This window comes from Jatropha curcas, chromosome 11, assembly GCF_041381405.1.
Source record: "Jatropha curcas cultivar XTBG-Jc1 chromosome 11, XTBG_Jcur_1.0, whole genome shotgun sequence".
Lineage (NCBI taxonomy): Eukaryota > Viridiplantae > Streptophyta > Magnoliopsida > Malpighiales > Euphorbiaceae > Jatropha > Jatropha curcas.
This window is the reverse complement of record NC_143161.1, coordinates 22,144,761-22,158,796: the sequence shown is the minus strand read 5'-3', so window position 1 is coordinate 22,158,796 and position 14,036 is coordinate 22,144,761. Positions and strand designations below refer to the sequence as shown.

The following is a 14,036-nucleotide window of genomic DNA, read 5'->3' as shown; positions in this document are numbered from 1 at the left end:
CTGTCGAAAAGTATCCGCAAGTTGCTTTAACAACACCTCTTGACCTGGTGCTATTGGAGCCTCACCCTCCACTGGTCTGGAGGCGTGTGACTCGCTCTCACCTTCCTGTGACATCCTCCTAAAAGAACAACAACTGCTTAGTTCATCAGGGTAGTCATGGCATGTACACTATACTGGCTTATGCATGTAAGCCCGGGGAAACTAAACCTAGGGCTCTAATACCAAAATTTGTAACATCCCTTCCCGGTCCACCCATAAACCCGAATAAACCGAGCCGAGATGTTACAAACTGGTTAACTTTATGGTCTGACATGCTGAAATCATAATGTATATTGAATATAATATCATGCTGATCTCGTTTACAATAATAATGTAATTTATATTTACAAGACATGATACTAGTGTCAAAATGAAATGGGCCCAACTGTGTGCCCTGTACATGCCATAAAAAGGGGTAGACAAAAGATATACATCCAAATAAGTAGCTACCCTGAAGACTGAGTCTTCTACAGATGAACTGCAGCAGTTGCAAGCTGACTCTCTACGGTCTAAACTCAAAACCTGCGAGTTAAACAGGTAACTCGCTGAGCAAATAAAGCTCAGTGGATATCTCAACATATAAAGAAACAATTAAGCACATACATAGATAGAAATAAGCATGTAAATGCATATGGATAATTAAACATATAAGCACATATAGCAGGATCATTTTCCTTATACCTTGATTATCTTTCGTACTGCTTATAATACTGTATGATTCATGAAATATTATGTCAAGATATCTGTATGGCTCCATAAGGTTATAGTGAAACCGAAGTGATAAGAAAAACTATATGAAACTGGATGAATACTGTATGCTTGGCTGCTATGGCCCATATATAATCATATCCACTCAACGGCCTGTAGCCGGAGTACCAAACTGTATGGGGTGCAGATCTGCTATCCTATGTCACGACATAGCCTTATCTACATGGTTTCTACCTAACCTCAATGGAGCATAATGTTGGTATGTCAATGATATAACACAACATCATATTCATAGTTCATAACTTCATAAATCATAATGTTTATTTGATTTCACATCATTTGTATGCTTGCATGTTGTTTTAATACATGTTCTAATGTTGTATTTTTGTTGTAAAATGATTGGAAGCATACAAGTTGAGCAAAGGAATCCAATTGCATAGAAAAGAAAGTCCAAAAGTGCCTGAAAAACCAAGTCGCGAGCGCGAGATGTCCACATGAGAGACAGTGAGTTATCGGGCACAAGTCATGAGCGTGCACTTGAAAGTCACGAGCGCGTAGAGTGCAAAATGAGAGACAGTGAGTTCCTAGTCCAAATTCGCGAGCGCGCGATGAAAGTCGCGAGCGCTTACAGGCCAAGGGCCAAGTCGCGAGCGCGCAGTGCAAAGTCGCGAGCGCGTAAAGCACCAAATGAGAGTCAGAGAGTTTCAGGTGAAAGTCGTGAGCGCGCAAATGAAAGTCGCGATCGCGTATAGTGCAAAATGAGAGTCAGTGAGTTTCAGGCACAAGTCGCGACCTCTTCAGGCAATTTGCGCGCGCGCGTCGCGTTTTCCAGCCTGCATAGTCTGTACTCTTTTGGTCATATCTCTCAATATACAACTCCGATTTGGATGCTTCAAAAACCCATGTAAAGCTAACACATAGAGGAACAAATAACTCTTCTATAACACTTCCTAATTCCATCATTAAATGGGGTCAAAATCAAGATGAAGTTACTAGTAAAATTTCCAGCAAAACCTGTTTCAGCATAAACTCACTATTTACTTCATTTATTCAATACTTCCCCTGTTTTCTCACCATTACCAGTCCTCCCACTCAACATGAAGCAATATTGTCTCATTAGCAACACACCACACAAATTCTCATGCAAAGAAGATGGTAAATGAAAAGAGATATCAAACCTTTACTCCAAAAAGCTTGAGCTTTTCTTTAACTTCCTTTTTCTACTACCTTTGAACTCACTTCACCTATAAATAAGAATTCTTATAACTTATCTACAATATAGCTCAATTAGAGGTTGAATAATATAAAGCTTCAAGAAATTCTACTTACTTGGAGAAATAGAGGTTGACTTAATGCTTAACTTCCGTGCAAATGGATGGAGAAAGGAAGGAAAAGGAAGGAGATGAAGAAGATGAAGATAAGGATGAAAATGGGAAAGTGAAAATGATATGCACGGGTAGGCCATCAAAATATCAGGACAAATGATGTGAAACTTCCTAAATGGTACCTCAAGTGGAAAAAGGCTATCACTTAATACCCAAGCTTGATCTTTTAATACAAATAAGTCCTCACCCATATGCTTTGATCTTTCTCTCTCAATCAAGTAAGTCCACTTATAATCCCATTCTACCCCAACCGGGTTTGGCTTGGCCCGACTCAACTCGACTCTATGCAAAGACTCGACTCAGTGCTAAGACTCGACTCGGTAGGATGTCACAACACCTATACAGCTTCTGTTTTATTGGCTCAACAATATCATTTTCAAACCAGGCTTCCGAAATTTCCTTGCTGTAAGAAGATTCCCTCTACCACATGTGTTCGAATCGAAAAGGTAGGACTCTTCTGCATTTCTTATGCATGGGCTTCTCTGGAGATGAGAAATTGTATAACTAGGAAATTGCCCCACCCATTTTGCAGTGGTAAGAAAACGACCAAGCCTTTCCTCTATCCATGAATTATTATCCTGCCTATTGTACCATGTATATTTGTAGCCATTATACCCCAGGTCGAGTAAGTGGCATTCATCAATTGCCTTATGGAAATCATCCATCTTTTGCTGATCTCTAGGAGAACCTTTTAATTTTTCAAAATTATATAGGATCTCATTGAAGTCACCCTCGCACAACCAAAGTAAAGAAGAGTCAGTCGCCAATTCACGGAGCAACTCTCATGATTTCTATGATATCCTGACCCGGCAAAGCGATCCTAAGAGGGCGGGTAGAGCGAAGCTCCTGACTAGCTTCTAGGATGGCAGGCTAGCTAGGGTAGTGGAATGCGAGACACAGGAATAAATCGAATCATTTATCGAAAAGGGGGAAACTAATCATTAGAGGTGCCTTTTGGTGGAATGGCTGGAGAGTTGGAAGAACACCAGGGTTAAGCGTGCTCGCTTATCGAAAATCCTAGGATGGGTGACCTCCTGGGAAGTTTTCCATTTCACCTGCAGGACAAAACCGTGTGGGTCTTGCCAATCTTGTATGGGGGATTTAGCTTGATCCAAAGCGGACAATTCCTCTAGTGATTAGAGTCGGGGCGTGACAGTTGGTATCAGAGCCTGACCCCCTCCACTAGATGTATGGTTCGAGGACGAACCACGCAGAAGCTGGTGGGCCTGTGACATCCCGACCAGGCAAAGCGATCCTAAGAGGGCGGGTAGAGCGAAGCTCCTGGCTAGCTTCTAGGATGGCAGGCTAGCTAGGGTAATGGAATGCGGGACATAGGAATGAATCGAATCATATATCGAAAAGGGGGAAACTAATCATTAGAGGTGCCTTTTGGTGGAATGGCTGGAGAGTTGGAAGAACTCCAGGGTTAAGCGTGCTCGTATAACGAAAATCCTAGGATGGGTGACCTCTTGGGAAGTTTCCCATTTCACCTACGGGACAAAACCGTGTGGGTCTTGCCAATCTTGTATGGGGGATTTGGCTTGATCCAAAGCGGATAATTCCTCTAGTGATTAGAGTCGGGGCGTGACAATTTCTGTTTGTATTGTTCTTAAGGCTAGCCATAAAATCTCTTATATCTCTATGTTCAATCAATACTTAGGTCCATGTGGTGTAAAGAAGATGATAACAGTTGAATGGATACCCTATCCAACCAAAAAATAGCCAATCCACCGCTTCTCCCTACTGATATGTCACACGAAAAAGCCAGAAAATTCTTGTAATTGCACTTCTCACACATTTTACCAATTTCCTCTTCCATCAATCTAGTTTCCATGGGAAAAGCAATGTCGAGAGCTTGAAGTTGTGATAACTTCTTCAAATGCCAAACTTTCCTAAGGGTTCCCAAGCCCATGATAGTTCGAAAATAAGAGACTCATGGTGATCGGCAGTCTCCGCCGATGAATTTTCTGAAAAAGAAGAGTGCAACCAATTCTCTTTCATCTTTTTGAGACCCAAATCAGTGTCCATATCCATGTAACTCATGCTCCAGCACCTGTCCTTTCCTTTTTAGTAGGCCTTGTCTGTGAATAGTGCTGCCATGGTCACTACCTTTCTGTCTAGCTAGTCTTTTCCACGTTTTATTATTACTGGGGTGGTCTGAGGTAGATATGGGTTGAGATGGAGGAATAGGGTCCTGACAGGTCAAGATTAATTAGGGAGGGATGGCTATCTGAGGGGGAGGGTGGGAATAGGTTTCGTTAGGTTGGGGTTTGGAAGGAATATGAGACTGTTGAGGGGATAATGGCACCAAGATTCGAAGCTAATGTGTTCAGGGATGGGTTATCAGGTTGCTATTGGACTGGGTGAGTAGTGGTGTGATTTTTCATAGTTCGGGTATCATGCACCACTGGAACAAGAAGCAGGGCATGATGGTCACTATTGCTAGGAGTTTAAGGGGTGGGTGAATTGTGAGATATGATAATGATAAGGGATTCGGTTGCTACAGGAATTGAGACAGTCAATGAAAGTGGACAGCTCTAGTGCCATTAAGATGCTCCTCAAAATTGTCATTAAGGCTCTGAGGTTGTCTTGCTTTATTCATGTTCATTTTCTAGAGAAGCGAAAGCATTTCATCAGTTTGGCTAATTGTTTTGGGAGAAAGATTCTGAGGTGGGGTGGGGACATCATCATTGTTGTTATTTGGGTCATTCTCCTTCCCAGGGAACAGACTCCTACGAGATGCAGTCTCAGAAGAAATCCCATTAGAAAACCTGATAAATTTTTGAAAAGGTGAGGCCTTGATTACCTTCCCCAAATAGCAGCTGCTTTTTATTGTTCTCACTAGCAAATGCATCTCTTCACATTGCTTAAACAAGTGCTCACATCGACCACAGAAATAACAAAAATTTGGTAGACCCTCGTACTTCAAAAGAATCCAAAAGTGTTTTCCGCCTAAACTGACTTTCCCTTCTTCAAAGGCTAGCATAGATCAAGCACGACTCGGAACCTTAGGGACTTCCCCCAGCCCTTCTCATTGTCTTCAGCCCATGTAGCAAAAGTGCCCAATTTGTTTCCAATATATTGAGCCACTGTGAGATTCATGCCATTAAGTGGTAAGTTATATGCTCTCACCCAAAATGGCGAATGCAGAAGATCAATGGAGGATGGTTGCTCATCTCCTCCAAACTGTTTAAGAACCAGGATACTCTTTTCAAAATGCCACGGCACTCGTTCCAAAATAAATTGAAGGTCCTGACCATGGTGGAACTGAAACAAAATTATCTCCTTATTCCATTCACGTGCAACAACACCTATAGAAGCCAGAAAACATAAGGTAAGAGAAAACACAGAAAAAAATAACAACACTCCTAAAACTAGAGCGCAGGTGATAAGAAAGACAGGCAAAGTGCACAAATGACGGGAAAGGGGGTTAGACAAAAAATGTTACGAAAGATAGAGAGAATACGAAGAAAAATGCATAAAACTCCCAACTATAGAGGACAAAGTTTTGAAAAATCGAGAAACCCTAATTCTTATAGAGAGAAAAAACCTAATTCTCATAAGGAGAGGACCCTATTTTATTAAACCTAACAAATGATTTATCATGCCTTTTAATTTTTTTAGTTTTGAGTTTTAATTCAATTTTATTTATTTTATTATTTATTAAAGGATTCTATCAAAAAAATTCAATTTATAGTTAATTTTGTAATAATTAAGCACTTGAAAAGTCAAAAATAGATCCAGTTTTGAGAGTGAAACACATGCACCAACTAAAAAGAAAATAATTTAATGTCTTTTATACAAATAACAAAATTTCCTTCTTAAATAATAAAACTATTTATACCATTATTAACTTTTCTTTTATGAACCATCATTAACAATAAAATCATATAGTAAATGAATATATTGAAAGTTTCATGTTAAATTAAAATTAGAAGAAAAAAATTCTACCAAAAGAAATTATAAAAAAAAAAAAAAAGAAAGATCAACCTGCAAAATAAAAGAACAAACAGAAAAATGCAAAAATTGTAGAAAAATAAAGCAAAATGCAAAATGCAAAAAATGAGAAAATGCAAAGAGCAATCTACAGAACACAAAATGCACGAAGAAGAATGAGAAATCAAATACAAAAAATTAAACAATAAAAAAAATACACATGCAAAACTGGAAGAAGTGTAAAAAAGCTTAAAAATATGAAATGCTGAACAATAAAAAAATATATGCAAAATTGGAAAAATTTTAAAAAACGCTAAAAAAAAGACATGCAAAACTACAGAAAATAGCAGAAAATGCAGAACAACACCAGTTGAAAACTCAATTCAACATTTGATGAAGTTTTACTTTATAAAAAATTCAACAAAATGGAAAAGTTAAGACTATTATAGATCCAAATGCAAATCAATAAATAATAATAGTACTTAAGTTTTGGGTCAACTCTTGGTGTCTTTGAGAAGAACATATGCGTATATGTGGTGGAATCTCCAGACCATTTATCCGGGCCCACATGCCGGCACTTTGTCGCATTTACAAGACATAATGGGACATTACTGTAGTGTTGAATAATTATGTTCTAGTGAATAGTGACCCCACATATATTCTTAACTTTTTCACGTACACATTTTTTATTTTGCCTTTTCTCTTTTATACATACTAAGTTACAAGTTTACAAATAAATATAATTCAATTGTTATATATAAATTTTTTATTATTTTTTATAAATTATAATCTTATGAATAATTTATATTATTAAAAATCTAATACTATTCATAAACTATAAAAAAGTTTATAAAATGATAAAACTAAGAAATGCAATTATTAAATAATTTATTAAGAAAAAAATATAATCATAATAGAATTATTTATCAATCAATTTAAATTTGATTAACTTAATTTTTTCATATATAATGTGATAATATAAATTGTCTGTATTTTTAAAATATAAGAAAGTATTAGCTATTATAATAATTAATATATTAATCATTATTTTAAAGCATTATTTATAATTTTGGCATTTCTTTTTACTTTTTGTCAAAGTCTATGTGCATATAATTTATTTTATGTTTTTTTCTGAAAAAAAATTCTTTCAATTTTTTGTATGATATGCTAATATAACGTGTTATATTATAATTTTATATTTATATATTTTTCTATTGAGTTTTAATTGCTATTTTATACCAAATAATAATTATAAATTTTATAATATATTCGTTAATAAATAATAATAAATTACTTTATTTTTTAAAAATAAGTTATCTATAGAAAATAATTATAACTAATTAAATTAAATATTTATTAAAAATATAATTAAATATATTATATTCTTACCATATATATATTGAAATATTTTAATAAGTACCTCTTTGGAATCCATCAAAAAGTATTATTATATTATATTATATTATATTACCATATACTATGTATATTATCATATTTAATATATATATATATATATATATTATTTAATTTAATATTATATGGTTTTGCTTTCAAAATCACCGACTCCAATTATAAAAAAGGTGAAACCGAATAGTATTATCATATTTTATATATACCTTATATATATATATATATATAATTTTTTATTTTATGCAATATAATTTAGATTTAAATATAAAATTAGTATGATCAATCAAAATTAAATAAACCGCGTGAGAAAACAGTGTTGTCGTGCTCGTAATAATGATTTTCCCACTTAGCTCTTTTAATTTTTATTAATTATATTTTGGTCCTATAATATTTTCTTTTAATCCTTTTATTATTCTTTAATTAAAATTTTGCCACAATAGTATTTTATCCATTTAATCCTTTTATAGTTATTTAATCACATTCCTGTCCAATATTATTTTGGCACTTAACCCTTTTATTATTCTTTAATTAAATCCTTGTTATAGCTTAAATAATTATTCATTTAAGATTTCTTAAATTAAAAATTTTTCTAATTTTTTATCAGAAATTATAGAAATTTTATTAATAAAATTAAAAGGGATAAAACTCGCGAATATGAGAACTACAATCTAGCGAGAGACATAATAGATAGAGAAACTTAATATGAATTTTCCATTCCATTTTTTGAATACATGATTATAAATAATTTGAATAGTTAATTTTTTAATATATAAAATTGATGTACCATTAATTTATATATAAATAATTATTAAATATTAACTTTCTTCGTTAATTTCATTTATTTCCATACTTTTTCATTTTTTTTAGACTCAATTAATTAATAAATGTCATACATCTTCTATCATATAATGAAAATCATTAGAATTTGGAAATTTTGTAGTTCACATACAAACATATTACTATTAACATTAAGTACTATCAATACTTGCATTTATAATAAACAATTCATCAAATATTAATCATTAAATGTCCATAATAATTTATTTTCAAGTAAATTAAAGATCGGTTTTGTAAACTTATATAAATCTTTACTAATACTATTTTTAAAACAATATTTATTTATTTATTTATTAGTTCAATCAATAAAATAATAATTTTTGATACCTTATTTTAACCTAAGGATAATAATATCTATATAAATTTATATTTTTATAATTTTTTTTAAATTCACTCAAATTAAAATTTGAAAGATAAAAAATTAATAAAAATTATTTTTGATTTTATTTGTATAAATTGCAAATTTTCATTTGAAAAATACTATAATAGATTCACACTAAAAAACTTTTATATTGTATATATTCACAATTAAGAATTTAATTTTTACTCAAAATAATGCATTTTAAAATTATAATGAATAAATTAATCGATACAACACTAATTTTGATCTTTGCTACATATTTAGGTGCATATTCACTTAGTATAAATGTAAAAAAAAAAAAAAAAAAAAAAAAAGAAAAGGTTTTAGTGCCTATATTATCTCATGTATTCACATTTGCTCCCAAATAAGGATTAGAATTCTAGGGCTACATTATTAGATATTGGTAAGGCTACGAAAACTTTGTCATTTTAATGGAAAGAATTGAAATTGATGGGTTTAATTTAATTTTTATTAAATAAAATAAAAAATCTGAGCATTTTGACAGTTAGTCAATAGAATCCTCAAAATCTCTACAACCTCTAATGGAAACTTTGAATCCGACAACCCATATGTTAAAAAGAAACACAAAGCTTTTAACAAATTATCATAAGTGAAGATATCAACAACACACTTTCTTTCAAGCATTTCATCAAACATCTATGATTTTATGTACATAATTTGAAATTCATAAAGAAACATTGTAACGAGAATACCCAATTTTTGTGATAAGATGGGATGGAACTTGAGTTAATACGAATCGATCTTAATCAAATGACTAGTGTTTTTCCATAATTAATTTCAGGACAAGATTATGGCTGAAACTGTTAAATTAATTTCAAGAACTGGTCGGGATACATGCGGTTTCATGCACAACCATAAATAAATGTTATTTACATTTCTATACAGCTAAAATGGAAATTTATATATTTTCTTTTTTTTTTTTAGAAAATATTTATCCATCTGCTGTACAGAACTGAAACTAGATTATACATATCACTTCTAAAAAAGCAGATCATACATATATATGAATATAAAATTTAGCTAATTAAATTGGAATTCCCAACTGCAAATGGCTTGGTCAATAATTAAGGCATTTATTGCTTTAATGAATTCCCAACTAACATTACTCTTTCCTTAGTCAACAAATAATCATCTTTCAACGAGATGATAAAGAAAAGGAGACGAACAAGAAAAAGAAACTACAAGAGAGAAGAAAAATAAATAATATAATATAAAATAAAAAACAAAAGAAAAAGAAAGAATTCCCTTCCAGCACTGAGCACTCTCTCCTTTCCATGTAAGCCCCATTTAGTGCTTTTTCCAAATCGCCTTCTTGTCTTAGACCTTCATGAATTTTCTTCACAGGAACTCTCTGTATGCTTGCTGTTCTTGCTAGCCTCTCCATTACCTCAATCTACATTTAATGTCAATTTGTTTTATCTGAGAAGAATTCCTGCAAGGTCATATTCTAAGGTAGTCTCTTCCTTTTTTTCCCCTTTTCTCGCACATTACCATTATATATATGTATTTTTCAATATAAAATTTTTAATTTAATTTAGTTGATATCTTGAAGGTGTAACACAAAATACCAACATGTTTCTTTAATTCTTTTGCTAAATTATTTCCTCGTAATGGCATCAGAAGGCACCACCACAAAAAATTTGATTCCCTATATGAACAATAGAGATTGTTCTCAAGGGTTTTGCAGCTTGTATTGTCCTCAATGGTGCTATGTAATCTTTCCTCCACCACCTCCTTTTTATGATTTCCCTAATGACAATTCAAGCTCACCTTTATCTCCTCTTTTTATTGCAATTATTGGAATTTTAGCTAGTGCTTTCCTTCTAGTAAGTTACTACACCATAATTTCTAAATACTGTGGAAACAACAATCACTCATCAAGAATTAGAAGGGAAGATCAAGAAATTGGAAGTGAAGAATTTGAAGACAACAATCATAACCCATCTCTTCACGAGCCTTGGAATTTAGTCACAAATGGATTAGATGAGGCTCTAATAAAATCAATCACAATTGTGAAGTATGAAAAGGGAGATGGTTTGATTGAAGGGACAGATTGTTCTGTTTGTCTTAGTGAATTTCAAGAAGATGACAACTTGAGGCTTTTGCCTAAGTGCAGCCATGCTTTTCATGTCTCTTGCATCGATACTTGGCTTAAATCTCACTCTAATTGTCCCTTGTGTCGCGCTAATATTGCTATTCTTAGCCTTTCGCTCACTCCTTTGCCTCCTTCTCTACCTCAGCCTCTTCCTCCACCTCCGCCTCTTGCGGAAAGCCTTCAAACCAGTGGAGTTGTTTCAGAATCATCAGAAGAAATTATAGTGCAAAATAATGGTGTTCCTAAGACACCATTTCGTGTGTTTAGCGATTTAGGGAACTTGCAGCAAAGAGATATAGTAATTGAGATTAGAAGATCATTTTCAATGGATCATCCATATGAAGGGCGCAATTCGGTTGCAGAAGATTGCTCATCAGGACATCCTGTGGAACAGATCAGCAAGTGTAGCCATAGAAGAAGAGTCTTGCAATGTGTACTTAATCCTGTTACAATGAAGAGATCTTTTTCTTGTGGAAGATTTTTCCTCGCTAGGCATGGAAGGGTGCGTGACAACGTTAGCTATGTATAAAATAAACAAATAAATAAAGTTCTTTCTAGGGAGTTTTTTATATTTTTCTTTTCTGTTTTTGAGAAATTATGTAAGAAGAAATTGAGAGACATTTTATTATCAAATATGTTAAATTTGTACTGGCATGTTTTTAAAATATTGCTATTTATATTTATGAATGAGAGTTATCGAAAATTAGTGAATAGAGGATGTTCCTTCCCCTCTATTCACTCTTTTGTTATTGCCCGTATAATTGCTATTCTGTTACATTTTATCCAGAAAAAAAAAATATATAATTAGTGAGGAATATTTATGCCTCTGTCGTTGGGAAAATGCTTGTCGTATGATTTGCAAAAATATAAATTTTCTAAGATAAATACATTAGTGCTTAATTAATCAGCTTTAAATCAATATAAACAGTAAAGGAATGCTAAGACCACAGGTCAAGTTTAGGAGAAATTGAATTGAGCTTCATTAGAAGTAGAAATTAGAGAGAAAAATTCTCTATTGTATTGATTATGATCGAATGACAAGATATTTATATTGGGTTAGCTGTATATCTGTATCTAACAATAAAGACTACAACTAGCATATCTATAACCGTCAGCCATGTCAACGTGTATTGTTAGACTGTTTGTTAGAGTATGTTTGGGCTTTTAATATGTAAGGTCGAGGATGAATAAATAAAATTAGTCCAATGAGCAAACCCAAATCTGATATACGGTTGGGATATCTATACTTCTATAACTATACTATATTGTCAAGACGGCCGGAGCGACACTAGGGTCCAGGTAAGTTTAAGGCCCCCAAGAATTACAGTGAATCTAACTCACATTAATTCACCTCTTTAAAGTCGATTCCAGGAACAATAAGCTCATAATACGGCGATATTTAATCATATTATCAAATCAAGTCTCTAGCTCAGCTTTTATTTTCAAATAATTCATAGCTCGGGCCTGTATATCATATAATATTCACATCGTTCATAATATGGGCAAATTGGGCCAATCGTACTTTTCGAGAGTCAATTGAAAAATTCCACAAGTTTATTGAACAACACACCGATAACTTTCATATGGTGAATTATAATATGTGACTCTATCTACGGATCTCGTATAAAGATAAATACATTCTTATACACAATACTATATACTCAAATGTTATCAAAAACTGAAAATTTCTACTTTAATTCTACGAAGAGAGAAGCAGAGGTGATCTGAATCAGCACAATGTCTACCTCTTGGAAGAAATTTAAGGAAGGGGGGTGAGTTTCATAAATTCAGAGAATAAAATAAATAATGCATAACCCAAACAATCACATATGATGCTTTTCACATTTATTATGATGAACACTCATCCAATCAGGCACATGTCACAATATCACAACCCATAAGTATTATCACCTTCAAATAATCACATCAAATGGAGATTCGTCAATGCCGTGACAAAACCCCCGACAAACCGTCCTCGCACATGGCCTGTCATCTCATATGTGTGCACCAGGGAGCCAATCTCCCTTATATGGTCAACTGGTCTAATCCTCACTTGACCAGTCCTCTCATTATTTTTCCATTCCCTCTTTCTTTTCGTTACTGATAGGAGGTCATCCTGTGATTTTGCCATATCATCCATATCATATTTCGTCAGGTGCACATGGGGGCCAACTCCCGTAACCGGCCAATGGTCTCGGATCATTCTCACAATCCCATGGTGACCCATTTCATCCTAATTTCACCCGGATATAAGGTGTAACGCCCCAAAATTTTCGAATCTTAAAATAATATTATTTTATCGGGTCATGAATGGTGCTACAAAAAAGGGGATAATATTTTATTTAGATCCCAGGAAGATATTGAGTATGATTAACTATGAATGGGTAGTGATTTACCAGTCTATGAATAGTATCACCGGTCTGTGAATAGTACTATCGGTCCGGGAGTCGGTATTGTTTTGGTCCGGAAAAATTACTATATATGTTTTATATTTTCTTTAATATTTTTGGAGTATGTATGCATGATTTTTATGGATAGAAAGTAAGTAATGAATATTTTTGGAGAATTTAGATAATTAGTGAATAGTGAATTATGATGCTTTATTAATTAAGGAAATTTGAGGAATAATTTTTATGGAGTAATTTGAGAAATTTGTGGAGATAAATAATATTGTGAAGGAATTGAATTGGAGAATATTTTTAGCAATTAGATGAGCTTAATCTTAGCCATCCAATTATGGGGAAAAGACCAAAATACCCTTTGATCACTTTATAAGGTCAACTTCAATTATTGAGCAACCACTTTTTCTCTTCTTCTTCTTCTCTTCAACGCCACTTCCTCTTCTTCTTCTCTTCTTTGTTTTTCTTTACTTCTAACTTGTTAAATCCACCAAATTAAACCCACCCAACTTGATTTAAGTAATTAATCTTAGAGAATTAAACTTGAGAAGTGATTTGTGGTGATTAGTTTCAAGAAATTTGGAGATTCTCTACTTAAGCCAAAGGTTGGGGAAACCTCTACCATGGAGTAAAGGTAAAGTTAGAGCTTAGAAAGCTTTAATTTAAGCTTGCTAAAGCTTATTTTTAAGGTAAGTGTTTATAAACACACTTACCTTACTTGAATTTTTGATTTTGTGCATTTATGCTATCATACATGTATTTTGGGATTTTGTATGAAATGATTGATTTGTTGAACTTTGGTTGCAATAACATGCTCTTGGGTGATGTTTGATGAGCATTTAGTA

The 14,036-nt window shown here is 33.2% G+C and overlaps 1 protein-coding gene across 1 annotated transcript; it reads left to right on the top strand.

Moving 5' to 3' along the window:
- The first annotated feature begins 9,855 nt into the window (after nucleotides 1–9,855).
- On the top strand, nucleotides 9,856–11,475 carry LOC105641826 (RING-H2 finger protein ATL51). The gene has a single exon (XM_037638059.2). It carries the CDS (start codon nucleotides 10,308–10,310, stop codon nucleotides 11,319–11,321), a length of 1,014 nt encoding a protein of 337 aa, XP_037493987.1. The 5' UTR covers nucleotides 9,856–10,307; the 3' UTR covers nucleotides 11,322–11,475.
- Nucleotides 11,476–14,036: the final 2,561 nt, after the last annotated feature.

Coding starts and splice junctions, on each gene's coding strand:
- LOC105641826 (XM_037638059.2), top strand. CDS start 10,308: ATGGCATCAGAAGGCACCACCACAAAAAATTTGATTCCCTATATGAAC.